Source organism: Cervus elaphus, chromosome 20, assembly GCF_910594005.1.
Source record: "Cervus elaphus chromosome 20, mCerEla1.1, whole genome shotgun sequence".
Taxonomy (NCBI): domain Eukaryota; kingdom Metazoa; phylum Chordata; class Mammalia; order Artiodactyla; family Cervidae; genus Cervus; species Cervus elaphus.
In genome coordinates this window covers 125,282,769-125,310,151 of record NC_057834.1, presented here as the reverse complement: position 1 = coordinate 125,310,151, position 27,383 = coordinate 125,282,769, and the positions used below count along the sequence as shown (strand labels likewise).

Here is a 27,383-nt window from a genome sequence, read left to right as displayed (position 1 = left end):
ATTTTTATAAAAGCCAGTCCCTGAACCGAGGGCTCTGATGCCTGTCGGTGACAGCAGCTCCCTACAACAGGGAGGACGTGGTTGGTGGGCAGTTTGCAAAACCTCGTGGGGTCAGCTGTGCCCTCCCCTGCTTTGAGTGGGCCTCTGCTGACCAGTCAAGTGCTGCCTGCTTACATAACCTAGAAGAAGGAACCCCAGAATGACTTTCCGGGGCCTGCCAGCCCCACTAGGATGGTACCAGGGCCGAGGGCTGTAGTGGAGACGGCACAGAAGGGTTGCCTTCACGCCTGGTGTGGGTCACCCAGTGCCCAGGACTTCTCCTTGGGGAGGGAGCCGGGCCCACTCCCTGTCCCCACTCCCTGTCCTCACTCCCTGTCCTTCTCTTCATCCCTGGTGATCTGGGCAGGGTCTGCCTTCATGGAGCACCCCTCAGGGGTGTGGTGCTTTGCTCTTGAGATGGGGAGCTCTTGGAAGACTTTGAATCTAAGCATGGCATGATCAGACCTTGGCTTTGCAGTGTCCCCGGCTCTGCTGGTGGAGATGGCAGGGGAAACAGCCAGAGCAGGAATCCTCTCTGGTGGCTGGAGGGTGCACGGAATAGAAGTCAGACGTCTCCTTCCTGTGCAGGTGCTGGAGAGAATCAGGGCACCAGCTGCCCTGTCTGTTGTCCTGCTCTTCAGGGCTTCCCTGGCAGCGCAGCTGGTAAAGAATCTGCGTGCGGTGCAGGAGACCTGGGTTCAATCCCTGGGTTGGGAAGATCCCCTGGAGGAGGACATGACAACACATTCCAGTATTCTTGCCTGGAGAATCCCCACGGACAGAGGAGCCTGGCAGGAGCGCTACAGTCCATGGGGCCGCAGAGTTGGACATGACTAAGCACAGCACCCGGTCTTCAAGCTGAGATGGACTGGACCCCAACCATCCAGGCTCCTTTCCTCACAGCTCTGTGTGGGGAGGAGCCCAGGGCTGGCTCAGTCTCTTGGACAGAGGTGGGCTGGGCATGGGACTCATGGCCAAGTTGCAGCCAACCAGCCAAATGTTCTAGAAAGAATCATTCTGGCCTGGGTGCATGTAATTAAAGAGCTTTTAGTCCCAAATTCCAGCAAGCCAGGGGAGGGGCTGCAGGATGGTCTGACGGCTCTGTAACTGCAGTTAGCCATGTGCCTCCATCTGCAGAGGGGCTTTCCCAAGACAAATCCTTTTCTGGCACTGCCTAGCCATTGGGAGTTCAGAGACCCCAGCCAGGGCTACCTGAGCCTTTCAGGGAGAAGGACAGTCCCTGCCAGCCCAGCCCAGGGAGTGCACTGGCCCAGTTCTTTCTGAAAGTAAGGCCCCTTGGGGTGGGATTTGGGGGGAGGGCTCATTCTAAGAGCAGTTTCTTAGCTACACAGCCCAGGGTCTGCTCAGGACTGACACCACGTGGGGACCAGCCTGTGTGCACGGTGTCGTAGGAGCCAGGAAGTGCAGTGTTCCCGTCCACCTCTGAGCAGCCCAGACTGGTTTTATTGGGGGGACCTGGGGTCAAGCAGGAAAGCCCTGCATGTTCCAGGTGGGGTGCTGGGCCCTCACAAGACGCAGCAGGTACAGGAGATGGGCCGGTGCTGCTGCTGCTGCAGTTGCTGCTGGAGCTGTTCCTTCTCGGCCGTCAGCACCTGCAGCCTGTCCTCCAGCTTGCTCAGCTCGGCCATCCACTTCTGAGGGGACACGGGAGAAGCCAGGTCTGAGCTGACGATGGCTGAGAACCGGGGCTCAACTGATGGGAGGGCGGCAAGGCCTAGAGAGCCAGGGAATGGCGGGGTGCCTGCTCCAGACCACTGGGCACCACCCTGGGTCTGGTCAGTGGACAAGCCAGGTCCCCTGACCAAGGCAGCCCTGGGGTCTTGGGCAAAGTCCTGCCAGCCTCCTAGACCCTGGGGTGACTTGTCCTCCACAGCCTCTCGCCCGGTCCTTCTGTCAGCCCTGGTCCTCTTCTGTTTTTGTGTCGCCTGATGTTCCCCTCTTGAGAAAGCTTTTCTCTGAGGCTGCGTCCAGCACTCACTTAAGCACTCACCCCCAGCTTAAGGACCTCCCCCCAGTGCGGTACACAGTTCTCCGGTTTGTCTTAAAGCTTTGACACTGTGCTCCCTGCTTCTCCAGTTACACTGCAGAGGAATCTGGGATGCAATGGGCTTGTTGCTCCCTGTGGGAGCACCGGTGGGGAACCCGAGGGTCCCAGGCCTGCCTGGTGAATGGCTGAGGAGCCCCCTCCCCGCCTGGCCGGCCTGGGCCACCCACCTGCCTGCACCACTCCTGGATGGCGCGGACGGACAGCGGGCCCTGGATGCTCCCGTCCCGCCGCAGGAACACCTCCCCCTGGTCGGTCTCGTAGAGTTGCGGCTCAGCTTGGGCCTTGGGGGCCTGCACGCTCAGGCGGATCACCTTGGGAAGGGCAACGGCAGCTCTGCGGGCGCCGCACCGGAGAGCGTGCGGCAGCCCCGTCGTCGGTCCTGCCTCGCTGGCTCCCGGGCAGCCTAGGGGCAGGGCTCACCTTGAGGGGGGTGCCCGTGGTGGAGGTGCTGACCACCGGGATGAAGGTGAGCTTGTAGGCGTCGGGGAAGACCTGGGGCTGGAAGCCCTGCAGGACGGAGTCCACCAGCAGGCGCACGCGGTCCTCGTCGCGGTGGCTGCAGCGGATGCCCTGCACCAGGCCGCTGTCCTCCACGCCCACCAGCAGGCTGCCGCCCTCGCTGTTGAGGAAGGCGCACACGTAGCGCCGCAGATGGTGCTTGAAGGCCTGGCTCAGGTACTCGCCGCCGCCGCGCTTGAACTCCAGGTTGCGTGTCTCGTTGCCCAGGAAGGCGCCCTGGAACAGGCGCTCCTGGCCCAGGATGCCCTGGTGCGTGATGGCGCTGTCTGAGCGCGTGCCGCTGGGCCAGCTGGGGGAGACTCGTTGCAGGCCCAGTGCCCGGGTAGGAAGGGGTTGGGCCGGCCTGGCTCGCGGAGGGCTGGAGCCCAGGACCGGGCCGCGGCTGGGGCCACAGTCCTCCTCCTGCTGGAGTAGGGGTGGGGGCAAGAGCAGGGTGTATGCTCCCGGCAAGAGTTAGGAGCCAACCCGGAGGGACAGGCAGCCAGAACCCCCACCTCCACCCTCCCCGCACCCATCCCCACCACTCCGGCCCGGCCCAGCCCAGCCCACACAGGGCATCCTGATGCCCTTCCCGCGCGGAGGGATCTAATTCTGCCCACCATGCTGGGGCCCATGTGGGAAACCCTGTGCATCAAGGGTTTGAAGCAGCCAGTGCTCCGCCCTCTTCCCAGGTGAACTGTGGGAGGCTTGTGGGGAGGAGCTCTCCTTTCCAGGGAGCTGGGACACCTGCAGCCACTCTCTGCCCACTTGGGTTTTGCGTTAGCCTCGGAGACACAGGGTTGGACCATTCTGGAAGATGCCTCAGCGCCCTGAGGTCCCCTGTGACACAGCTGCAGGTCTCTGAATTGAGAGGGCCTCCCAAAGATCCCACCCCCTTCCTAATCTCCCTGAAAGCCTGGCTGATCCAGTCCTCCTGAATCTCTCCCATCCCTGGGCCTTCCCGAGTCCCTTTCATGGTTTCTGCTCTGTGTGAGGGCTCTGGGAGCAGCCTGCTCAGGGCCGCTGCCCTGGTCTGGGTCTCACCATCAGACTCCCTGCCTCCAGGTTCTCCTCGTCCTATTCATTCTATCACTGACCCCAGATACAAGTCCCACAGTCACTCTGTCCTGAAAACCTTTCCCTGGTTCCCTGCTGCCTTCCAGCCTCCAAAAGCAGCTTCCAGGGCTGGGAGCTCAGTACAGGCTGGGATGTGGTGATGAGAGCCAGTCCTAGCCCTTCCAGCAGCTCCCAGAGAAGACAAGTTTAGCAAAGACTTGAGAGAAGCCTCAACTGTCATATAAACGTGCCATCAGGCCACAGGTCTTGAAATGTAAGCCCATTTAGCTCTGCAACAGTTTCAATGTCATGGAGCCTTCATCCGGAAGGAAATTCAGTTCAAGAATTCAAAATTCAATTCAAGAAGGACAATTCAAGATCACCAGCCTACCACCACCTCAAAAGTGAGTTGACTGTTCCCTCCTCCCCCACAAAAACCCACTTTTGCTGGCACTGATGTAGTCTCACAGCCCTCCCCTCCGGCTTGATTTTCTTTGTCAGTCCCCCCAGGCAGCCACCGGCCATCCTACCAATGCCGCCACCCTCACCCGGCCCCTGGTATGTGCCCCATCCCTCTGCTAGGGATGTCCTTCCACGGAGTCGGTCCCATTGCCTAAGCCCCAGCCTGGGTTTTACTCCCTGGGGAATCTGTCCTCAGAGATCAGTGAGGACCTTCCTGGGTCCTCCTCCTGCTCGAGGCTGCCTCCCCATCTACCACCCCGGGAGGGTCTGACTCAGCTCATAGAAGCAGGGCTCCCTGAGGCCAGGGTCAAGCCCTGCTCTCCTGGAGCAGGTGTCTGTCAACTGAATGGATGACAAGAAGGTCAGCCAAGAAGGCTCAGCCAAGGTCAGGACCCCTATATATGCTTGGGCCTGGCCTGGCCGGACCCACATGCTGGCTGTAGATGGGTGCAGGGAGGGTCTGCTACTCAGGCCTTCTTTCACCTGCTTCCAGGCTGGAGGTAAGCTCCAAGGGTCAGTGTCCCTCTGGGACCATGGTTATTGGAGTAGCAGCCCCAAGATTGCCAATTTGTCCCCAGTTCCTTGAAGACACCCCTCATGCCCACCGGGCAAGGCCATTCACATCCAGGCCTCTTCCGAGGGAGGCTCTGGGGCTGGCGGGCCGCCTGCTGGGGGCAGCCTGGCTTACCTCTCGGCGGTTTGAAGGCTCCCGGCCGTCACCCAGCACCGGCTCCTTCCCGCGGGCCACCAGTTCCTTGATGATCTGGTGCTGCCCCCAGGCCGTGTGCAGGCGCCGGGTCAGGGAGGCCAGGGTGTCCTTGGGGGTGGCCACCTGCACCAGCGCGTAGGCCTGGCGTGGCCGCCGCACGACCTCGATGTGCTCTCGCGCCACCGGCAGCTCGAGCCGCTCCAGGGCGTCTCTCAGCAGGCAGGTGAGGACCGGCACGGAGAACTGGGGGTTCAGGTGGCCCACGTAGAGGACATGCCTGCTGGGAGCTGCCTCGGCACCCGAGTCCTCAGGCGGGGGCTCTTCTGGGGGAAGCTCCCGCAGGGGCTGCTTGCCTGGGGGCTCCATGGCGGGGGTGGAGGGGCCTCCTCTGGAGGGCCTTCTAGGATTCCTCACTGCTGGCTGTTCCTCCCAGGTCCCTGGGCTCTCAGCCTGGCCCGGGGCCTCCCAGGGGACTCGGGGGGGCCGAGGCTCCGGGGAGGTTCAGAGATTGAGAGGGGCTGAGGAGGGCCAGAGAGAGAGAGGGTGGGCAGAGGGCCAGCAGGAGGGGCCCTGTCGCCCACCCAAGGCCTAGGACAGGGAAGAGGGGAGTCAGAGCTGAGCCAGCCAACAGAGCGTGTGCGCCTGCTGCTCCATTTCAACAGAAGGGAAGACTGAGGGGATACGACCAAAGAGGGGCAGAGGCAGAACTCGGGTCTCTGAAGGGCCCCCATATCCTGTCATTGGCCCCAGTGGGCCCGTCTTCCCTCAGGAAGCCCCAGGCTGGGGCATTAACCCAGGGCTCTGAGGATTAGTCACGGACCCCCTGGGCTTCTTGCCTACTCTGAAGCTGGTGTGAGCCCAGCAGAGGCTCTGAAGGGGTCAGGCTGGGTCAGAGGGTTTAGAGAGAGGCTCTTATGCTTTGGGTATACTGATGGAAGCTGTGGCCCCTCACAGAACAACAACGTTTGCATATATACATATAAGGAGGCTTGTCTAGACCAAATCCTCTGGTTTGGGTCCAGGGAGCAGAGGCGAGGAAGGGTCAGAGCTGGGCCCTTGGGTCTGTCCTCCACCACCTCTCACTAGGCCAGGGACCCTGCTCCTGAGCTGTGCACACACCAGCCCCTCCACTCACCCACACACACCCAGCCTCCAGTCTCTGTGGCAGGTACGGCTGGCCTGCATCTTTTCAGATTGGATCCTTAAGGAAGTCAGGGTCTGGGGCCCACCACTGCTGGAGTGGGGACATTCAGGGCAAACGGGAATAGGGGGAAGAGGAAGGCCTAGGACCCTCATGTCCTGATGGTTCCTGGGGGAGCGTGGGAGGTGCCAGCCCTCAGCTCCCACAGACCCCTGACCCCTGGCCAGCAGCTCCCCAGGGCGCTTAGGGGCTTGGCTCAGGAGGGGGAGCCAGGCCCGTGGGAAGTGGGCGGGGCCTGTGCAGCCACCTCTGTGAGCTCAGGAGAGTTGACAATGCCTCCAGCAGGCAGGCCATGAAGGGGATCAGGAACACTTCTCCCTGACGCCACACCCCCATGTAGACAGATGTCCCGTGCAGCTTGGTGGTGGGCTCCTTCCTGACAGCTCCTAGAATCCAGGGGCTAAAGACACACTTCCTCCCTCTGCCAGGTCTCTCCAGGCCCTCGTGCCCACACTGGGCCTCACCTCCCACCTCAGTTACCAATCCCAGGCTCCCTGAGCAGGGATCTGAATGCAGTTGGTTCCAGGGCTGCAGAGATGGTTCCTGTCCTGAAGAGCCCTGAGAAATAGGTCAAGCATTGCCATCTCTTGAAGGACAGGGTTGTCACCTGCTCTTTGACAGGTACCAAGATTTGGGTGATACACAGTCTTTATTAATGCAGAAATCTGTTCTTGGGTGGGTGGGGCTGTGACAGTGCTTTTCATTATGCAGATGTAGGCAGCACTTTCCCACTGCTTCTGCAAGCCCCGATGGGGTGCGGGGCGGAGGGTGGTGTCCAAGGGCAGATGCAAAGGTTGACCTCCTCTTCTGAGCAGCCGGTTCTGAAGATGGGAATGAATTTGTGTTTCCCTGCGGGACTGAGGCAGAAGCTTGGGTGGGGAACCTGAGCAAGGTGACTGTGGTGTGGGGGCAAGGAAGAGGCCCCAGGCCCTGCGAGGTGGTACTGTGAGGCTCTGGGGAGGGACCCTGCAGCCAGTTCTGCCTGGCCTCTGCATCCATGCCTGGCCTCTGCATCCATGCCAAGAATTATGGGGTAACAGCTCTAAGCTCTCTGGGGTTGTCCTCTTCAGGCCTTTCTAGACTCTGCCATCATGAGCTGTTCTCACAGAAAGCGTACAAGGGGGGCTGTGGCTGATTCTAGGCTGTTAACTTAAGCCATGTTGAATTAGGCAGAGACTGACAGCGGGCCAGGAGAGGTGCCCTGACAGATGAGACATGTACCAGAGAACAAACGTGAACGTAACATCCTTCTCCAGGTGCCTCACTATCAACCAGCTGTTTGGCATGAAATTTCCCAAACGGATTTCAGTGCCAAATCTTTCCCCATTCTTACTGGAAATCTCTTTAAATGATTGTATTACATATTTCCCTGGGCTCTGTTAACCTTATGTGAGTTGAACATCAGTTCCATCTTTTTTTGGCCGGGGGGATAAAAACTTTCATTGTAAGCACTAAATACATTTGCAAAATGATATTTTAAATACTGAAATGCACTGCAGTGTAACTGGGTTATTTACAGCACCCCAGGCTTTGTAAGAGCTAGGTGGTGGCAAGACGTGAATTCAGTGTTGTGGAACAAGCAGTTCTTTTCAGTCCTCTTACTGGATGTCTGTGACCTTACGGACAACCCTCCTCGGCACCGGAGGTAAAAGACTTCTTGAATTTAAATTTAAGAATGTGAGGTGGGCCCAAAGATGAGGGGCAGAGGGAGGCAATAGATAGGGCTCTTCTCACATTATCTGGAGTGTCCACTGGGTGGCGCCCGTGGCTGGGATCCCTGACACCACAAAAGCATGGGTGTCTGAGCAAACTGCCTAGGAACCCCAGCTGAGGCGCAGGGGTTGGGGTGCGGGAGGGGACTGAGCTCAGCCTTATGCTGGAGAGGACAGGATGCCAGGAGAGCAAACTCTGGGACTCAGGGTAGGGTGGGGTGTAGACAGATGCAGCCTTCGCCCTTTGGCCCCAGGAACACTCCAGTCTGCCTTGACTCCTCCCTTGTGTACCAGTGGCTGGTGCATTCCTGCCCGCCCTCTGACAGGGTTGGCCCACAGCCCAAAGGTATCTCGGGCCTGGTGCCTATACCCTGGGACCTACTGGCTGCTGGCCCCCAGAACCATCCTCAGCGGCTTTGGTTGTTGCAGGCCAAGTACAAATACGTAATTCTCTCACTTGGCCTGCAGGTTTCCAGCTGTGGAGCTTCCCTGGTGGGATGGGGTGACTTGGGCCCTTAAGTTAAAGGAGACTGCAAAAAGCAGAGGGGTGACAGGGGGAGGATAGTGTGTCTGGAGTCCCTCAAGCAGAGAACGATTTCCACACTTTCAGCCTTGGTTGTAAAGATGAGCGACAAGTGACCTGTGCCTCTTCTGAGAAGGGGCCATGGCATTGCGCATGAGGGCAGAAACAGTGTGTCTACCGGGCCCACCAGGGCCCCAGCCCAGAGAAGGGCCTTAGGCTGTTCCACAGAACACCAAAGAGGGTGGTGCGGACACTTCTGCTCAGGACTCATGGCCTGGACAAGACAGAGCAGAGCCCAGGAACGCAGGCTGTGATGTGGCTGGCAGGTGGGGAGTGGGACAGGGCACAGAGGTTCTCGAAGGAGTCAGCACTAAGTGGGGCCGGAGTCTTCTCTCCTGAAGGGCCTGTGTTTTCCTTTCCTCATGTTCCTCAGCACCGGAGTCAACATTTCTCCTTGTCGTGGCAATGAGGGTGGGCATGGGAAGCTGCTTTCAGGAGGTCTCTGTGCTCAGTCCCGCTTTCCCATATGCCTTCCTGCTCCATGGGTGGCTGCGCTGTCGGGGTCAGTGGTGTGGTCTCACCTGCCAGAGACCGCTTCAGCTTCTTTGGATGACTGGGTCACTATTAGAAAGCTTGGCTTTGTGAAATAGTTTCAAAAGTTTAGGCTGGGTTTCTTGGTTGTCGTTTCTCTTAAATGAAATTCAATTCTGACCCCAGAGGCTAGGGCAGCACAAGTGAAAGGGTAACAAATCCTCTCTCCTCCTGCAGAATATGACATCTGGTTACCCTTCTGGTTCTGTTCCCTTGGCAACCAGATAAAAATGGAATGTCGACCATTTCAAGGAAACAGTGCTTATAGTGGAACTGCCCCCTGGCTGTAAGGCACCTGGTCTAGGAGGGCAGCGCATGGACTGTACACATCCTCCTGGGGGCTTCCTAAGGGCCGGGACTCAGGAGGCACGTCCTGCCCAGGGACCTGGAAGCTATGCCGATGGCACTGGGGAGTCGCTGGCTGCCCTGGGGCGTGATGCTTCTAAGCCAAGGTGAGCCCCACTTCTCCCTGGCATGTCTTACCCCCTTACACCTGAGCTGCAGCCTGGGCAACAAATGACAGTCCTGGGTGACTGTGGGCTCTGTAGTGACTACCCCACTGAAAAGGCCTGCTGGCAGCAGTTGCGGTCTGATAGTCTTCAAAGTGACTGCCTACAAAGGCCCGGCCGTAGCTTGTGTAGTCTGCATGGTGAGCGGGATCTAAGACAAAAGCCACCTGGTGGGTGTTGTAGGCAGTATGATGTCTCACACCCTTCATTAGCTATGGAATTTGGGGCAAGTAACTTCACCTCTCTAAGCTTCAGTTTCCTCATCTTTAACATGGGGGAATATGGTGGCTATCTCTGAGATGTAGTGAGGTTTAAGAGAGCTAATGTGCATAAATAACTTAGCATAAGAAGTCCTTAAATAGTGTTCCCTGATGAGCTGACAAGGGGCAGGGTGGGGTGGGAACCAGTTTGCTCCACAAGCCAGGACGGGCAGCATGTCTGGCCTGCCTGCGTATGCTGGTGTTACTCTCATATTCAAAAGTTCATCATCAGGGCCCAGGAAGGCCCTCTTTGGGAGTACCTTGAATGAACTGTAAAGCCCACTGAACACAGGTCTGGGAATCTGTGGAAAATGGGCTTATTCTGGTTCAGCAGCCCTGACCCTGACTGCCGCAGGGGGCCCAAGGTTATAGTCTCACAGTGGCCAAGTGGAAAAGACCATGTTAGAACCAGTCACTGGTGAGGACTGGTACGATCCTTACAGGTCTTATCTAACCCCCCCATAGCCAAACGGGCCCAAAGACGGGAAAGGACCCACCCAAAGCATTACAAAAAATAGCTGCACTGGCTGGGACCTTGGCCTTGGAGTCAGATTACTTGGCTTTAAATGCCTACTTTGGCAGTTCCTGCCATGATCAGAGCTTAAGTTTCCTCATCTATAAAGTGGGTCTGCAGCGAAGATTCGGAGAAGGCAATGGCAACCCACTCCAGTACTCTTGCCTGGACAATCCCATGGATGGAGGAGCCTGGTAGGCTGCGGTCCATGGGGTTGCTAAGAGTTGGACATGACTGAACGTCTTCACTTTCACTTTTCACTTTCATGCATTGGAGAAGGAAATGGCAACCCACTCCAGTGTTCTTGCCTGGAGAATCCCAGGGACAGGGGAGCCTGGTGGGCTGCCATCTGTGGGGTCGCACAGAGTTGGACACGACTGAAGCGACTTAGCAGCCAGCAGCAGCTGTGAAGATTAAATGGGGTCATTCTAATTCACACAGAGCAGTGTGTGGGGTATACAATGATGTGTTCCTCTTATCAGGTACCCTGCACTGTGCTGTGGCCCCTTTATAAACAGGGAGGGGCTGGACTGGAGTCCCTGGCCCCTGGACGGCACAAGGGGTACCCTGCAGGCCAGGCTAGCCTGCATCTCCTCACCCCTGCCACGGAAGGTCGCTGCAGCTGCTGACCCTAACGCTGTCCCTTCTGCTCGGGCTTCCCAGGGCTGCCGTGCTCGTTGCTGTCTGCTGCACCAGGGCAAAGCCCTTTGAGGGCAGAGCATGAACTGCACACTGGCTCCCCAGGGGCTACCAAGGTTGGGCCCCAGTGGGCCTCTGGCAGACAGCCTGTTCTTTAGGGACTGCTGGAGTCACATGAACTCAGGGAGCATCCGGTCCAAGTTTCCTCATAAATAAAAACAAGGAGTTGAAAGGGGAGCTCCGCTTCCGGTGGCAGGGTCTGGGGAAGGGGCGGCAGGCGCCATGTCGGGCCGCGAAGGTGGCAAGAAGAAGCCCCTGAAGCAGCCCAAGAAGCAAGCCAAGGAGATGGACGAGATAAGGCATTCAAGCAGAAGCAGAAGGAGGAGCAGAAGAAACTCGAGGAGCTAAAAGCAAAGGCCGCGGGGAAAGCCCCCCTGGCCACTGGTGGAATTAAGAAATCTGGCAAAAAGTAAGCTGTTCCCTTGCGCCTGAGGCAGTGATGACCCTTAGTTCCATTCCTGTTTAAACACCTGGATTCCCTACCATGATATCTGTTGCCGCCTATAGCTAGAATGATGTGTTGTCTTGGAACCTATTGTACATTTAACAATAAACTTTTGTAAAAAAAAAAAAAAAAACAAGGAGTTATGACAAAGGCAAGGGGAGTGACCTGCCCTTCGGAGGCATACTGATTTCTCTGGCAACTGATTGCAAAGACACTGGCATCTATATTGTTTTTTATTTATAAACAAATTGACATAAAATAAGTCCAGATGGCAGCGGGGGCAGCTGAACTGCTGACTTGCTTACAAAAGAAGCCTGTGGACAGTGGAGTGGGTGCAACCAGACTCCAGCCTAGAGACCGTTCTCTCCCATCCATCTTAGGGCCTTCTTGGCTTAAAACACTGGGCCCAACCTTCTTTGGCAGCAATTCTGGCCAGGGCAAGGAGCTGTGGCGGGGCAGTGCAGGGTAGGAACTCCTGTTCCCACAGATGAGGCCGGGGCTGCAGAGGGCCAGTGGAGGGAGAGAGGGGAGATGACAGGGACCCTCTCCTCCCTGTGCTGGATGACGTGGTCAAGGCTTGGTAGGTCTGTCCATCCCAAGGAGAAGGTGCCTGGGTGATGTCCTCTGAGAAGGGGCCACAGCTCTCTGGAGAGGGCCTGTGTGGGTCTCCCTCCTCCTGAAACCAGTGTCTGGAGCAAGAGGGGTATGAACTGGAGGGCTTGCCCAAGTGCCAGAAACAATAAATTAATAATAAGAAAAGATCTCTTTTTAAAAAAGGTAGAGGTTTGCACCATGAGTTTGGGGTCTGTGGATCTCGTGAGGAGAAGGCAGGAGCTGTGGGAGCCACACCACCAGGCCCAACAGCTGGTAAGGGAACCCGGTGCGAGTGTTGCTTCAGGGCCCCATCTTTCGAGACCTCACAGGTCAGCCCCTTCCTCCATCACCTGGAAGGTGTTCGGTCTAAACTCCTGGAGGGAGGCCACCCAGGCTTGAGAAATAAATACACGGGACCTCAGAGCCAAGACGGGGCTGAAGGGAAGAGCAGTGCCTGGGCCGCACACCCCGCTCCTCGGTCCTTCATGGAAGGACATCTCATGGCAGGAGGGGGCAGTGGGGTGGCTCCACACAGCCTCCTGGAGTCCTGAGGTGGCCTCGGACCCTGCTGAGGTGCCTGACGGCCCTCCCTCCTGGGAGAAGAGCCCCCTCTGCTGGACCCCTCGGCCGTCCCGGCTGCACTGCCCTGCTCAGAACTTGCCCTGCTTCAGCCGGTCAATGTGGTAGCAGAGCTTGAGCGCAGGCCCCAGCTTCAGGCCCATGTACTTCATCATCGTGTCACTGCGCAGCAGGAGCAGGGCCTTGCCATCGATCTCCTGGGGGGAGGAGGGAGGCGCCATCAGAGGCCTGCGTGGTCTGTCCACCCAGGTTCTCACCAAAGACCCTCCGGGGAGGTGCCAGCCACACGGAGCCCTGTGAACCTGCTGTGACGCTGAAGCCTGCCTGTTCTCCCCACCTCTGTCTCTAACCACCCCTCTCCAGCATCACCAGTGAACCCCCCAGGTTAAGCTCTTCATACATGTTTGGAGGAATCTCCTTTCTCTGCTGCCCGAGAGGCAGCCCTCCCTGCCCTTCCAAACCTCTGAGATCAAGCTCAATCCTAACTCTTCCCAGGAAGCCTCCCCAGTCAGTGTCCTTGTCACTCATCACAGACTATTTCTGTATTGACCCTCAAGGGCTATTTGGAAAGTCACCTTCCTTCCTGGGCAGCAGGGAGCCCTCCTCATGAGCCACACACAAAGCAAGCACTCGGTGAGCAGCTGTGAGACCCGCAGGCCTGATCGAAGAGCACTCTCCAGCCCACCTGGCATGAAGGAGTAGGTGACCCGTGAAAGCAGCAGAGCTGTTCTGAGCACCCAGAGTGCAGAGCAGCACCAAGCGGCAGGGGCCACTGGGAACCAGGTTTGAGCCCCAAATCAGGAGTTTGGTCACTGCAGGGGGGTCCTTGGCAGTCCCTGGCCACAGGGGCAAATGGTCACTTGACAAGATGCTGGGGCTCACAGCAGACAAAATAAGAAGATGGGGTTCTGATGAGGCTGGAGAGCTGGGGGCCACACAACAAGGGACTCTTTAACCTGGCCTTGGCCTTAGACCACAGCAGGGAGAGAGGAAAGCAAGTGCTCCTACAAGAGAAGAGTCCTGTCCTGGGATCCAGTAGGATTGTGGCTGAATCAGATCCAACACTAGAGTGTTCAGTGCCCAGTGAAGTCCATCTGGGACCCAAGACTCTGTCTCTAAGTTTGTATGGGATCGCCTGTGCTCAGTTTCAAGGGACTTGGAACAAATATATCGCTGTGCCCTTTAAGAGTCTATAAACTGCAGAAGCAAGACACCCGGCGGATATAGGAGAGGTCAGGCAGGGGCACCTACGTGTTTGCGAAAGAGGTCAGCATGGGGTCCAAACTGGGGATCAGCTTCCCGGACAAACTGCATCACATCCTCAACCGTCCACGAGGAGGGGTCCCGGCCACTCAGCCGAGAGGCGTCCCGGCGGTCTGGCCCTGCAGGAGAGAAGGACACCTGCCGTGACGGGCGGGGACTGGGCTGTACGCCTGCACTCTCCACAGCCTGTCCCGGGGCCCTGTGTGACCAGTGGGCTTAGAGCAGCGCCAGAGCAGAGGAACCAGAGGTGACCGAGGGCAAGCAGGGCTTTTCCACAAGACGACTGAGGACCTGAGACCCTTCCTCACTCAAATCTTAAGCATAGGGCTGATTCTGGAAATGGTCAGAAGGAATTTTACACTGAGGTTGTGACTGAGCCTGAACCTGTGTCAAGGGTAGTGATGAGGTGAGAGGAGCATCTGGGTTGGGGTTGGGGGAGGGGCTGGTGGGTGAGGCTGCTTTTGCCTTGGCTCTGGGGACCATTTCTAGAGATACCTCGGGAGCTGGGTAAGATTAGAGCTAAGTCCTTGGGGCCCAGGGAGAAAAAAAAGTGGCAGATAATTATAACTTGTGTCTCTTCCAAGGCCTGGAGAATAGCTGACTTCGTTATAGCCAAATACTTGGAGGCAGAAAACAGCTTTGCCTTGGCCACCAGGAATCTCAGTGTTAATTTAGTGCTCTGCTTACAGCTTTTATTTCAGTCTTGGCCATTTCCCCAGTGGGATCTGAGTTCTCTGTACGGTCATCACCTGCATGGCTCTCTGGCAGGCTTCATCCCCTCTGCCTGGAATGTGCCCCCTTCTTGCCCTTCAGTTTCTCCTTTCCTTCTGGCAGACTCTAACTTAACTAAACAAGAGCTGGTTTCAAGGATCAGCTCCTTTATGAAACTTTTCCAGGTCTCATCCTGAAAAAACTGGTCTCATAAAAGCATTTCACATATCTCTTGGTTACAGCTCAATCTCTACACACTTTCCCCCTTCACATCATTCTAATAATCTCTTCTCCATAAAGCAGTCAAAACAACTTTTAAAAAGTAATTGGATCATGTCAATCAATACAACAGCCTCAAAATACATACCTGAAATAAGGCTGAACCCCTTACCATGGTCTAGAAGGTACCCTATCATCTGGCCCTTTCTGCCTCATCTCCCCCTTCCCCCCACCCTTTACTCACCACGCTCCAGACACACTGGCTTTCTGCTTCTTGAATAAGCTATGCTTTTATGCTTTGATCCAGACACACAATTTCCACCATCTAAAATGTTCTTTTCCCCACATCTTTGAATACCTGATGCCTTTTCAACATTTGGGTTTCATCTCAAATACTGATTTCTCTGAGAGGCCTTCCCTGATATCCTAATAAAAGTACTCTATTCCCCACATAATCACTCTTTATCCAATTACTCTAGTTCACCCCCACCAGTCTAAAACAATCACGACCTAAAAACAATCTCATGCATTTATGTTTATCACCTGTCTTCTGTTCTCTGTTAATCCTTGTGATACTGTGATTAATAATAAGAAACATATGTATCTGTGTTCATTCTCTTTTCTGGCACAGCACTTAAAGTCCTGGGAATCTCCTAAGAGGTCAGTGTCATTTGCTATTCCAGGCCTCATCCAGGAGATGAGGCAGAAAGGCCCAGATGATGGGGTACCTTCTGGATCATGGTAAGAGCTCAGAGTATTGTTTGCTACTCATAACAAGTCCCTGTCAATCACATCTGAATATGTTAATGAGGTACTTCTGGAAAGTCCTAAGGATGGGGGCTGGTTGTCAGGGGAACCAATAGGTGACTAGAAGTTGGGACCTTTCAGTTCTGCCCCCTCCGATCTTTAAGGAAGGGAGAGGGGCTAGAGATTCAGTTCAATCACCAATGGCCAACGACTTAATCAATCTTGCTGACATAATGAAGCCTCCATAAAAACCCAAGGACAGGGCTTCACGAGCCTCTGGGCTGGAAGGAATCATGGAAGCCAGTCAGAGACACAGGTAACAACCTGGACTTTGAACTGGCATCTGAAGTTGGGGAGTGGTCAGTCTTGTGGGACTGAACCATCATCTTGTGGGCTCTGATGCTTCCTCCAGGGAGTTAGTGTCAGAACAGGGTTACACTGCAGGACGCCCAGCTGGCATGGCAGACTTGCTTGGTGCGTGGAGACCCGCACTTGTGGGGGAAGTGAAGCAGTGCTGAGCAGAGCACTGAGCGTAGGAGACACGCTGGAGGAGAGTGTTTTCCTTTCACAGCGCACAAGAGTGCCTGCTCTGCCACAGACAATGTTCAAATATGACTGCTAAATGAATGGATGACTGTAATGGTTCCATGTATATTTTTCTGTCTCCCCCACAAGACTAGGTCTGTCTTGAGGCTGAGGCGACTTAAGTCTCAAGGCAGGGACTCTACTTCAGAGCTCCTTATGTGGCTCCATCTGGAGCCTTGTTGGGGTTGAGGTTGGGAAGCAGTATCCTGGGCTTCTCTGTCTCAGCCTTCCTCAGAATCCCCTCTGCTCCTGCAGGCCTTGCTAATGGACTCTTCTTATTTTTCCACACCTAATCTGTCCCTGGGCTGGGGGAGGCCACAGTGGGTTTGGAGATGGCTTTCTCCTGTCTCCCCATTGCTGCTTTTAGATCATCCTCCAATGGAAGCTAGTGTTCTTCAGAGGCCAAACATGTACTGAGCATCTGCTCTTCCTGATCACATACATTTACAGATCTCTGGGTTTCTGCTCTTTATTAAGTGAAGATTTTTGGGTATTTAACTCACTAACTTCCGGTTCCATCCTAACTGCTGCCATAATCCTCAGAGGAAAAACATCCAACTGCTTTGCTTCCAGTGATTTTCATTGCTATTCTACTTCAAATACCCACTACCAACATTACTGTCTAGTTCTTGGATCACTTTGAACAAATCCACTTCAGAATTTTAAACACCCATCTCTCTGACCCCAGCCTCCCACCTTTCCAACTCTCTCGGGACGTATGTCCACTATGACCATTATATCACAAAGACCTTTAGCACACCAGACTTACAGTCTCCCCATCCTTCAGCCATCTTTCAGCCCTGCTTCTATCCCCACTGTCCGGAGACAGTGTTGATGATCTAAACCACTCCTCCTCCAGGTCCACTGACTACATGCTCCCCACCCTCTGTTGTCCTGCTAGCTCAACATATAACCTTAACTCTCAAACTGTCTTTTCTCACCCACATGTAGGTTTCTAAGAACCAAAGAAGAAAATCATAGCCCTTGCAAACTGGTCTCCAAGCTCCAAACATGGCAGGACCTCTGGTGTTTCTGCAAATCATCCCCTCTTCCTTGACCTGTTTCTCCTGTATTCTTTATGGCTCATTCAATCTCCCAGCACTCCCGAGCCCCTCCCTACTCAGCCCTCTCTCCATTCACTCATGGCCACAGGCTTCTTCCAGTCTCAGAAAGGTTTGCCTTCTTCTGTCATAAGACTGACCCTTAATCCTTCCCAACACCTCCACGGCCTTCATTTCTCCTCTTTCCTATATTCTGAATTTCTTCTTCAAGGAAGGCTCAGGCTGTCTGCTGACAAACATGCCCAGCATGCACCCACTCTAGAAGACCTTCTTTGTCACCTCCTCCTTTTCCTCATCAAACTCTCCTTGATATGCCTACCCACTGCAAACCTCCCTCACCAGCCTCCAGCACCACTGAACCTGCCTCTTACTTACTAAGATCACCAATTACCCTCTAATCACCATTTCCAGTAGATATTTCTCAGTCCTTATTTTACTGAAACTTTTTGGGTTATACTCTTAAAACAGTACCCATGGCCACCACAGTATCCAGTTCTTCTGCTTTTCCTCACATCTGACGACTCCTCTGTCCCCTGGGAGGATCCTCCTCATGCTCCCTCCTCCTGAACTTTGTTGGTTCCTAGAACTCTTTCTTTGGTCAACTGTTCTTTTCATTCTACACAAACTTCTGGGGAGCGGGTGTCATTTTACTCTATAGCTTCAACTTCTATCCACTAACTCCTAAATATGTAACTTCAGTTCAGTCCTCTTCCCTGAGGATCTGACCTGCATGGCCACTGCCTGCTGGGTATCCCACCTTCCCCTTCTCTTCTATGGTTGGTTCGCTCTCTCAGAGAATGGCACCATCTATTTAATCACCCCTTCTAGAAACCTGGGCGACATTCCCACTCCTTCCTCCCAACCCTTAAATCTGACTATATTTACCTCATGAAGAGTTTTCACATCTATTCTCTCTTCTACAAACCTTCTACCACTGCCCTAATCTAGGCCTTTATCATTTTGGATGTAGCCCATTCTAGTAACCTTCTGAGCGGTCTCTCTAGTCTTGTCTTTCCTCAAATCCATCCTCAACACAGTAGTCAATGACCTATTTGAAACACAAACCTGTTTAGGTCTTGCCTCCAGTGAAAGTCTCCAGAGCTTCCCATTAGTTACAAGATCAACCCCAAACTCTTTAACATGGCATTTAAGGTCCTCTATGGTATGACCGCTGACCCTTCCAGGATTTTCTCTTTGAAGCCCCAGAATTACCCTTTGTTTTTCAGTAATACCAAACTGCATATACTTGCTGGTACAATCTGTATTAGTTCTCATTCCTCTGCCCTTGTCCATGCTGCACGCTCTTCCCTGGAAAGCTCTCCCCCACCTACCACTACCCCTGATACATTCACACAGTCAACCTTTAAAACCTCAGACACTTTCTCAAGGAAGCTTACCCTGGATAACAAGCTTGAGTGAGGTGTTCCTTCTTTCAGTTTTCATACAACTCATCTCTGCAGCCACACTCTAGATGTTATTTTACTATTATCTATTTAAGTGTTTGTCTCTCCTACAAGATTTTGAACTCCTTAAGGACAAGAGATGATTGATTTTTGTGTCCCCCTGACAAACACAGATGGTGCTCACATAAATGGCTCATGAATGAATGAAGGGCTCCTTCCCCATCCCTTTGGCTCTGAGTCGTTGGCTTTTGGTTCCTGCTGTTCTCAAGCTAATCCCAGAGCTTCAGCTGCTCCCCAGGTGCCTCGTCAGGTGTAATGGGGCCAGGCCCCAGTCTGACCTCTCTAGGTGGAGGGGGCAACAGAGTTAAGTACTTTCTGGCCTCCCAAGGTTCAGGCAGGAAAGAAGAAAAGAATGAGAGAGGGCAGGAGAGCCAGAACTCTGAAAAGCTTACCCCTGGAGCAGAGCCTGCGCACAGCTGAGGCAGTGCCCAGTGGGAGACTGCAGGATGGAAGCAGAGGCCGGTACCCTGGATTTCGAAGGTTTTGGGAAGTGCTGACAAGATTGGTGGGATTCAAGGCAGAGTCCATTGAGTCTGAGCGTGGCTCCAAAGACCGGGCCAGACTATTTCCCAGGGCAAAGGTCTCACCTGGAAAACAGTAAAACCAGAGTTAGAACAGGGACTAGTCTGGAAGAACCGCCAGGGAGCCGGCTGCCAGGAGCCCATTTGGGTGGAGTAAGAGGCAGCAAAACAGAGAGCTCTGGGCTGGGCCGCAGGACGCCTGTGCACCAGCCCTGGCACTGGCTCTCACTAGGTGGCCTTAGTCAAGCCCAGCGCCACCCTCTGGACTTGGATCTCCTTAGAGACTCTTCCCTTTAGACTACATGGTCTCTGAGTTTTCTTCTGGTCTGGATGTGTTAGGCTGTTTCTGATAAAGAGAATCTTAAAAAAAAAAAAAAAAAACAAAAAACCAAGAAGAAAGCTATTCTGAGAAGAGTCTGTCCTAACACACAAGATGCTAGAGCAGGGGATAAAGGCTGAAGAAGAGATATATTTGTTTACATGAGGGCACTTTAGAAGTGGACCCTCTCAGCCAGCAGGACATCTCAGAAATGCTTCCTGATGCCTGGCTCAAGGCTTGTCTGCAAAGGACCTGCTCTTCTGTTCCCTCCCTTCTTTCACATTTGCCTTGTTTTATGGAAATAGTCCAAGGAAGCTGCAGTTGTACTGTAGTGAGAACATGGGCACAGAGCCCAGAATTTGGGTCAGAATTTGACTCTGCTACTCAGTAGGCAAGGTGCTTTCCTCAGAACCTTAGTCTCCTCATCTATAACATGGGACCCCCCTTTCTTCCAAAGCATTTGTGAATGTCAAAAGAGAATGGCTAAGAAGGCCTTTGTAAAGGGAACCTCACCCTGACATTTCTACACCCCGGCCACGGCCCAACCGCAGGCAGCAGCCCCTAATCGCTGCTCTATGAAACCTGAAACAGACTCCCTCTCGTAGTTGGGTTCTGCCCATATCAAGTCAGATCTGGCCACGGCATTCTCTGTTTATGGGAGATGTCTTGGGTTCTGAACCGCATCACACTGTCCTTGGTGGCTTTTCTTAAAGACTGTATTAAGATAATGCTTGGAATTCATTTCGGGCCTCTGAGGAACACTTAATTCAAAGAAATTGCCAGGCACAGACTACAACCTCTTTGGCGAGATGGTTTAGGATTTCAGGGCTACTTTCTAATTCTCACCTAAAATTGCTTGGTAAACTATGGGATAACAGTCAAATCTGGCCTGAGACAGCTATTCATCCATATAAAATTTGGAAATTTAACTGATGAAGCCCTTTCCTAGAAATGGTCCTGAAGAGAGAAGTCTCTGAGCTTCCAGGATACCTAAACCATATACTACCCCATTTCTGCAGGTGAGGTTTCAGATTCCTATTTTTCAGGAGAGAATGTCCCACTTTGAGACAAGGACAGGAGTCCAATCCAAGAAATAGGATGCCTGGGTTCCATCTCTCTGCTCCTGACTTTCACTATGTACGTGAGTCAAGGTAACTCGTTTGTCTTTTCTGAGTACTAGTTTCCTCATCTGTAAAATGGGGAAAACTCACCCTCTGCTATGCTTAGAACATCAACTGAGAAAACAGAATGGGATGGATGTTACAACAGTAGGGAGTTGTATTTTATTCTTCATTCAGAGTTACAGCAGTACACCGAAGTTCTCTGTAGTAGCTCAAGAAAAAGATGAACTCTACTTTCTGTATTTATCAGCATGATAATAACCTCACCTTTCTAGTACTCCTTTTACTCAGCTAAGTCCGGGTTAGTACCACCGACTTCACATGAGCTAACAGATGTGAAGAATAATTATGATGACAATGCCAGGGGCTCACCAGATGCTGATGCAAAATCAGTTAAGTGTCTCTAGTCTTGGCAATGCTAAGAATGCGAACTAAAATCTGGATTCTGAGTCGAGGGGTCTGGAAATCTGGACTGGTGGCACCTGGACTAGGCAGGGTCATTAAATCTTAACCTAATGAGATGAAGAAAAGTGAAGCATCATGCCCAAGGCTCTGGGAGGGCTTAGTCTGCTTAATGCTGATCAAATGAGGCCCTGGCTGCCTTCAGCAGGGGCATGCCAGGGCAGAAGACTGCAATGCTTTCCAACTGTGCTCCACAGAGCCCTGCAGTACACCCAGCTCCTGGGTGGAGTCTGGGCCTCATCCCTGCTTCTATCAAAACAGCTTTGGTTTTGACTTTTTTAGACTAGAGTTTCATATAATCTTACCTTTGCAAAAAGAGATCAATTTATTCCCATGAAGGGGAAAGCATGCTTCTGAGCATTGAGTCCTTGAATCTCAGAAGCAGTTCTCAGATGGCTCTAGAGATGCTTCAGTATTCATATCTAGCCCAGCAGACTAGTGTGGTCATCTGACTCGCTGATGATACATTGCTCAAGTACCCTTTACAATCAGTTTTATCGTTGGACATTTTTGATTCATTACCAAAATGCCTTCCTTTTTGAGCTGAGATCTGCCTTATTGTAACTCTAGCCCCCATTCTACTATCTGCCTTTCAAAAGAACCAATCTGTCTTTGGCCCCACTAAGAACTTGGAAGGGAGGAGGTATGGGATGGAAGGAACAGAGGAAACAGAGAATTCCCCCAAACTGAGAGTGGGTCCCAGAAAACAGCAGCAGGCTGAGGCCTAAGGTGAAAGAGGTCAGTAAGGTATTTGCTATAACATCTGATAAACACTAGAACAAAAATGCTTCCTTTCCTTTGTGGTAATCATCCTTCTTTCCACCCCCAAACCTCAGTATTAGTCTGTTACACGGAACAGTCTTGTGTTAAGTTTTTCCTCAGGGAAATGAAGGATGAGGCGCTGGGTCACATCGTGGAGGCAAACCATCAGCTCCAGAACCTCAGGGGGGCGGGGGAGGGGGTGGTGGGGGATAGTGGATTAAGCTCTGACTCAGAAGCAGAAATTCTGAGTGAGAAGAATGGACTGCTGTGAAGAAAATATAATCCCAGCCAGAATTATCTGGGATGGGGATGTTCATCCAATTGTATTTAGATTTTGGTATCAAAGGAAGGACAATCCCCAAATCTAGGAGGCTTCACAGAATTCAAAAACCTCCAACTGGTTTCCCCGCCTACCTCTTGCTCCACTCCAGCCTATTCTCCCACACAGTAAGTATCCTGAGTGAGCTTTCAAAAACACAAATCGGATTATGTTCCTTCCATAACACAGTCATGGCTTTAAATACTCTCATGGGTCCTCACAGCTCAAAAATAAACATCCGTAAGCTGGTCAACTAGACCTTTTCTGCCTGGGCCTTTGCTACCACTATAGCCTCACCACTCACATTCTTCTTTTCTACTTTGTATTTCAGCAGTACATTCAGAGGAACATTCAATTCCTCTTAAACAAGTCAGGTTTCCTCTTGCCCCTCACAGTCTCACATCTCAGTCAACAAGAACATTATCATTCCCCTCCTCCATCTCTTTGGATCTGTGGCATCTTTACCTCATTATCCTACTCCAAGCTTATATATCATCTCTTCTGAAAAGTCTTCCCTGACACATCTGGTTTGAACTTTTGAACTTTGAACCTGTTCCATTAAAGCACTCATCACGGTGAATTAATTCCTTTGCTTATTTGTTCATATTCTTTACCAGGCTATAAACTCTGTGGGGCGTAATGACCTTGACTCCTAGTTTACGACAGAACCCTCTATGCCAACATCGGAGCTTGGCATCGTGCAGTCAATAAACACTGGGTTGACTGGTTGTCTGACCAAATAATTGAATCATTAAAGTTTCAACTATTTATGAACATTTGAGTCATCTTAAAACTCTGACACTTCTACAAGGAAACCTTGTATGGGAATGAAAGGGCATCTGAAGAAATTTCACAGTTCTTACATGGCTTTTATTCTCTGAATTTGTGTGTGTGTGTGGCATGGGGGGTGGGGGGTGGTTTGGCAGGAGAACCACTCTATAACCAACTTAGATGACCTGGATGGTAACTGGAAAGACAGGCACAAGGAACTTATTGTCCAGGGACAAACGAACCACTTCCTTCAGCAGAGAGGAACCAGCAGGCCCAGAGGTGAATGCTAGGTGGATTCAATTACAGCGAAGATTAACAGTCATGGGGACTGGCTAAGGTAATACGATTTCCTGTTTAATATCAGCAGTTACTGGAGACCCAGAAAGAACCCCCTCTCTCTCAATCTTCATAGGCCTCTTCCTCAATCCTACCATGTCTGTAACTCTGAAGAAGGAACTCTGATCTGACACCGCTGCCCTGAAGAATCCTTCCTGGACTACTACTAACAGCCGATTCCTTGCTCACCATTCCTGGCTGGGCCAGAGAACCTCCGGTTCCACGCTCTCACTACATACAGGTTCTCTCTCAGTTGAGGACTCTTTTAGAGCAGGGATTGAGTCTGTTGTCTGTCTCCCCATAGTCCAGTACAGGATCTAGGACACATATGTATTTGACAAATGTTAGATTATCTGAATCAGAACAACTGGCCTGAATTCTTCGAAATGCCAATGTCAGATCATGAAAAGTAGACAAAAGGGCTGGAGAACTGCTCTAGACAAAAGAAAACTAAAGAGACAGGATAAGTAAATGCAGTGGATCACTCTTCACGGGATCTTGGATAAGGGGGAAAAAAGTTACAAAGGATGTTACTAAGACAGTTGGGGAAATCTGTATATGGACTATATTATATATATATCAACTAGTAGATTTTATTAATGTTAAAGTTCTCAAGAATGATAGTAGTATTGTGTTCCTTGTTCCTAGGAGATACATATAAAAAAGTGTTTAAGGATCAAGTCTCTCATCTGCAGTTAACACTCAAATGGTTCAGTAAATAAACAAAAAATATATAGACAGAAATACATGCATATATACGTAGAGAAACAGATAAAGTAAATACTGCAAAAAGTTAGGTGGTAAGTCTAGGTGAAGAGTACACGGCTGCTCACTGTATTACTGTATAACTTTTCCGTAAATCTGAAATTTTTCAAAATAAAACACTGGAGGAAAAAACTAAGTCTCAATTTAGGTAAGGAAGCCTAATGGGATGTACATTTGGTGACTATTTGCTATATTGGAAATGGGTTGTCAGTTGATCCAGGACCTAACAGGGCTTCCCTGGTGTCTCAGAAGGTAAAGCGTCTCCGGCCGGCAATGCAGGAGACCTGGGTTCAATCCCTGGATCGTGAAGATCCCCTAGAGAAGGAAATGGCAACCTACTCCAGTACTCTTGCCTGGAAAATTCCATGGACGGAGAAGCCTGGTAGGCTACAGTCCATGGCGTCACAGAGTCAGACACGACTGAGCAACTTCCTTTTCTTTCCTTTCTTTCTTTCTAATGGGTAGGGTAGTGTGGAGATAAGGCTGTAGGGAGGAGAGAGGATGCCAGTAAGTTCCTGGATAAGAGAGGTGGTACCTTCAGATGTGAAACTAGTAGAAGAGGGCAGCCAGGCAGAAGGGTGGAAGTTAATAAATACCAGCTTCAAAGGGCAGAGCAGATCAAGCTTATGCAGATCAAGCTCTTCGGCAGAGGTTTGGATAACTAATCAGAAAAGTGTTAAGAAATGATCAATGATCGGGGTGGGGCAAAGGGTCAGTGAGGCAGAGAGGGTAGGTAGGCAAGCAGGCAGAAAAGATAAGTGAGGGAGCACAGAAGCATTAGAAAGTTGGGCAAAGCTCTGGTTTGTCTGGGCAGAGTTAAAACATTTCAGGGAGGCAAACAGACTAGGGTGAGAGGAGCCAAACTGATGAGCACCCACTACGAGAAACAGAGGTTAGAGAGCATAGGAAAGCAGAGAGCTGGCTGAATCTGTCTGAAAAACAGAGAAGGGAAGAGAGGCAGCTGATGGGGAAGGTGATAACCCTGGTCTTTGTCTCTTCTTAGTTGGTGAGGCAAGAAGGAAGAGTGGCTAAAGCCTGCTTCCCCTTATCTGGTAGTTGAATCAGAGAGATGCAAACTGGAAGAGAATTCCCGGGAAAGGTCATGCCTCAATCCCAAGCTTTCATCACAACCGCAGGTCCACGAAGTGTATCTCTACCAGCCTCTTCATGCTGCTACAAGTGTGTTTCTCTTGAGTCTCAGTAGTGTTATTCCATTTAAGAATTCTGAATTTCTATTCCTTTGAGAACTCTCTAGATTAGCAGCAACATTCATGGACATGCTGCCCTCTCCCGTGTATCCATTCTTCCAGAATCTCAGGTAGGGCTAACTTTTATTATTGAAGTACAGCTCAGAGTTCCCGAACGCCAACAGCAGGGGATATTTAACAAGCTGCCTCATCTGTACCTGCTCCACCATGCCTAGCCCAGACTCCCAGTGCAATACCTTAACTGCAAGTAAGAATGCTCTTTTCTGTACAGAGAGTCTGAGGTTAAAAGAAAGCAATCTAGAGTAGGTTAGATGAGAAGTTCTTTCCGAAGGGTCAGTGAGAGAGTCACAGGTATGTCTGCAGGGACCAGGTGGTGGGGCCTCTAGAAGGAGCATTTGAAATTCAGGTATCTTTTTGCCGGGCATGCAAGTCACGTAAATAATTCCTGTTTGGGTGCAGAGGAGGTGGAGTTGGGGGAGGGTGGTGGTGCTGAGTGAGCAGTCACTTTCCCAGCACATTCTCCAATAGTGGCACTTTTATCAGAAGTGATTCTGACAATGATGAAAAGACAACAGGGAAGGCAGTGTGGGAACACAACTCGTGCGGGTGAGAAGGGAGCACCTTTGGGAGTTACACTCCCCCATAAACAGGCAGCACAGCCCTAGCGCTGATAGCACTGCCTCTATTCCTCTGGCCAGGACAAGGTCCACGGGACTCTTTTCAAGGGCCTTTCCTCCCTCTCTCCACAGTGACCTACCTCGCTAGTTTAAGGCCGAGCTTTCCTTCCCTCCCTGTCGTGCTGTGTCCTGTGCTCCAGATTAGAGATGCCGGGTTCCATTCACTCAAACCTCTTTCGGGAAGTGCTTAGTCACTGATCCGGCCACGTGGCATCCGCTTCCCCTGTTGTGGGTCTGGTATGTTAACTAAGAAAGTTATTTTCCAGTCTAGTTAGAAACAGCAGGAACTTGAATCGACTTGCTAGACTGGCGCTGCTGGAGGAGTTAGGGCCACGTGCCAAAGGAAAGAGTGGATGGCCAATCACCAGGGAGCAAATTCTCAATCTGAAGCCTGAGACTAAACCCTCCCGCTGGCAAGGGAGTCCTGTGTTAGGACTTTGCTGCCAGATCACTCTGGGAGATGTCCTGTGACTTCACACTGGCTCCGCATGCAGTTTGGAGCTGAGGAAAACTGTGAACCACCGTTTCTTTAGGCATAAAAATCCAAAGGAAAGTCCTAGAGATAGGAAACAGAGTCCTAAAGAGACAGTAAAGATGAGAGAAGACCAAAAAGTGCCAGATGAGGCAAAGGTAAGGGACAGAAAACCAAATCTCAGGGTAGCAGGTGCTGGGATAGCAGGTCTGAGGGCTGGCCCTGGGCCCTCGCTGCAGCTACTAGCCCTGCCCCCCTTTCTTCACCCAGACCCCAACCCAGCTCCTACCTGGTAGGTACCTGTCGTGGCTGTGGCTGTACTCTGTGGTGGTAAGTGACAAGTGAGTCTGTGTAAAGGGCTGGTTGCCAAACAGATTGTCACTGCGAAGGTTGTGGCAGAGCTTCTCCAGGAAGCGGAGGACGTAGGTGATGCTGTTGACTGCTGGGAGGTTGAGCGTGTGCTGCTCCCGGTCAAACACGGCTGTGGAGTTAAGTAAACAGGGCCCAGCACGTCAGCTCGTAGCACAGCGCAGAGCTAAACAGGAGGAGGCCGGCCCACTGCTTGCCTCAGGCTTACCTGGTTACACAGAGGTGAATGGTGTCCAGGTTTCCTTCCTCCCCTCCTCTCCCTCCCCTGAGGGTTTGATTTTTGCCTCCAACTCCAAAGGGTTTGCAATAATGGGAGTGGCCAGGCCAGGTCTCTTGCACCTGGGGCTTTGGAATAATTCTACTCAGCCTGTGAAACAACTGTGAACATAATTCTATCTGCTCCATCAGTTGGCTGGGCCTCCCAAGGAAATCTGTTCATTTCCTTAAGAACTGCTTAAGAACAGAGAAGCTGGGCGGCAGAGGAGAACACAGCTATTGCCAGCAATGGCTGAGGTGTACAATCTCATCTGGATAAGGGCAACTCGAATTTCGGCAACATTCTTTTTTTTTTAAACCCCTTATTTATTTCTATTTAAAACATATGCATATAATCCCTGGGCTTCCCTTGTGGCTCAGATTGTAAAGAATCTGCCTGCAGTGCAGGAGATTAGTGTTCGATCCCTGGATCCTGAAGATTCTGGAGAAGGGAATCCCTAACAAGCAAAAGGCTTCTGCATCCGTCTCTGAGGGCAGCAAGGAAATGTGGAGATAGG

The 27,383-nt window shown here is 52.2% G+C and overlaps 2 protein-coding genes and 1 pseudogene across 17 annotated transcripts in view; 1 reads left to right on the top strand and 2 right to left on the bottom strand.

The window, feature by feature from the left end:
- Positions 1–833: 833 nt before the first annotated feature.
- SLFNL1 (schlafen like 1) lies at positions 834–10,345 on the bottom strand. 3 transcript variants are annotated; one of them, XM_043878687.1, is made up of 4 exons: positions 4,782–10,345; positions 2,528–3,028; positions 2,275–2,418; positions 834–1,694 (listed from the first exon to the last, which is right to left on the bottom strand). In XM_043878687.1, the coding sequence occupies exons 1-4, from the start codon at positions 5,196–5,198 to the stop codon at positions 1,566–1,568; spliced, it is 1,191 nt and encodes a 396-aa protein (XP_043734622.1). In that variant the 5' UTR covers positions 5,199–10,345; the 3' UTR covers positions 834–1,565. The 3 variants fall into 3 exon arrangements, with proteins under 3 accessions (XP_043734622.1, XP_043734621.1, XP_043734620.1); XM_043878686.1 differs by having other exon boundaries at positions 2,528–3,031; positions 4,812–10,345; XM_043878685.1 differs by having other exon boundaries at positions 1,558–2,418; positions 2,528–3,031; positions 4,812–10,345.
- A 669-nt stretch (positions 10,346–11,014) lies between these two features.
- LOC122678144 lies at positions 11,015–11,419 on the top strand (annotated as a pseudogene).
- Positions 11,420–11,501: 82 nt separating this feature from the next.
- SCMH1 (Scm polycomb group protein homolog 1) overlaps positions 11,502–27,383 on the bottom strand; it is a 208,562-nt gene continuing 192,680 nt past the window's right edge. For 12 of the 14 annotated variants that reach the window (XM_043878676.1, XM_043878678.1, XM_043878682.1 and 9 more), the window contains 4 exons: positions 26,531–26,722; positions 18,901–19,095; positions 13,711–13,841; positions 11,502–12,656 (listed from right to left, as the gene is read on the bottom strand). In XM_043878676.1, the coding sequence (XP_043734611.1) occupies positions 12,531–12,656; positions 13,711–13,841; positions 18,901–19,095; positions 26,531–26,722 (644 nt within the window). In that variant the 3' untranslated portion in view covers positions 11,502–12,530. The remainder of the gene's footprint in view (positions 12,657–13,710; positions 13,842–18,900; positions 19,096–26,530; positions 26,723–27,383) is intronic. The other 2 variants (XM_043878675.1, XM_043878674.1) reach the window with 2 other exon arrangements.

Excerpts from the sequence above, each read along its gene's own strand:
- SLFNL1 (XM_043878687.1), bottom strand. The coding sequence starts at position 5,198 with ATGGAGCCCCCAGGCAAGCAGCCCCTGCGGGAGCTTCCCCCAGAAGAG. Across the intron at positions 3,029-4,781 it reads CTGCCCCCAGCAGGCGGCCC|GAGGAGGACTGTGGCCCCAG; the intron begins GCCAGCCCCAGA and ends CTACTCCAGCAG. Across the intron at positions 1,695-2,274 it reads TCCAGGAGTGGTGCAGGCAG|AAGTGGATGGCCGAGCTGAG; the intron begins GTGGGTGGCCCA and ends GTGTCCCCTCAG.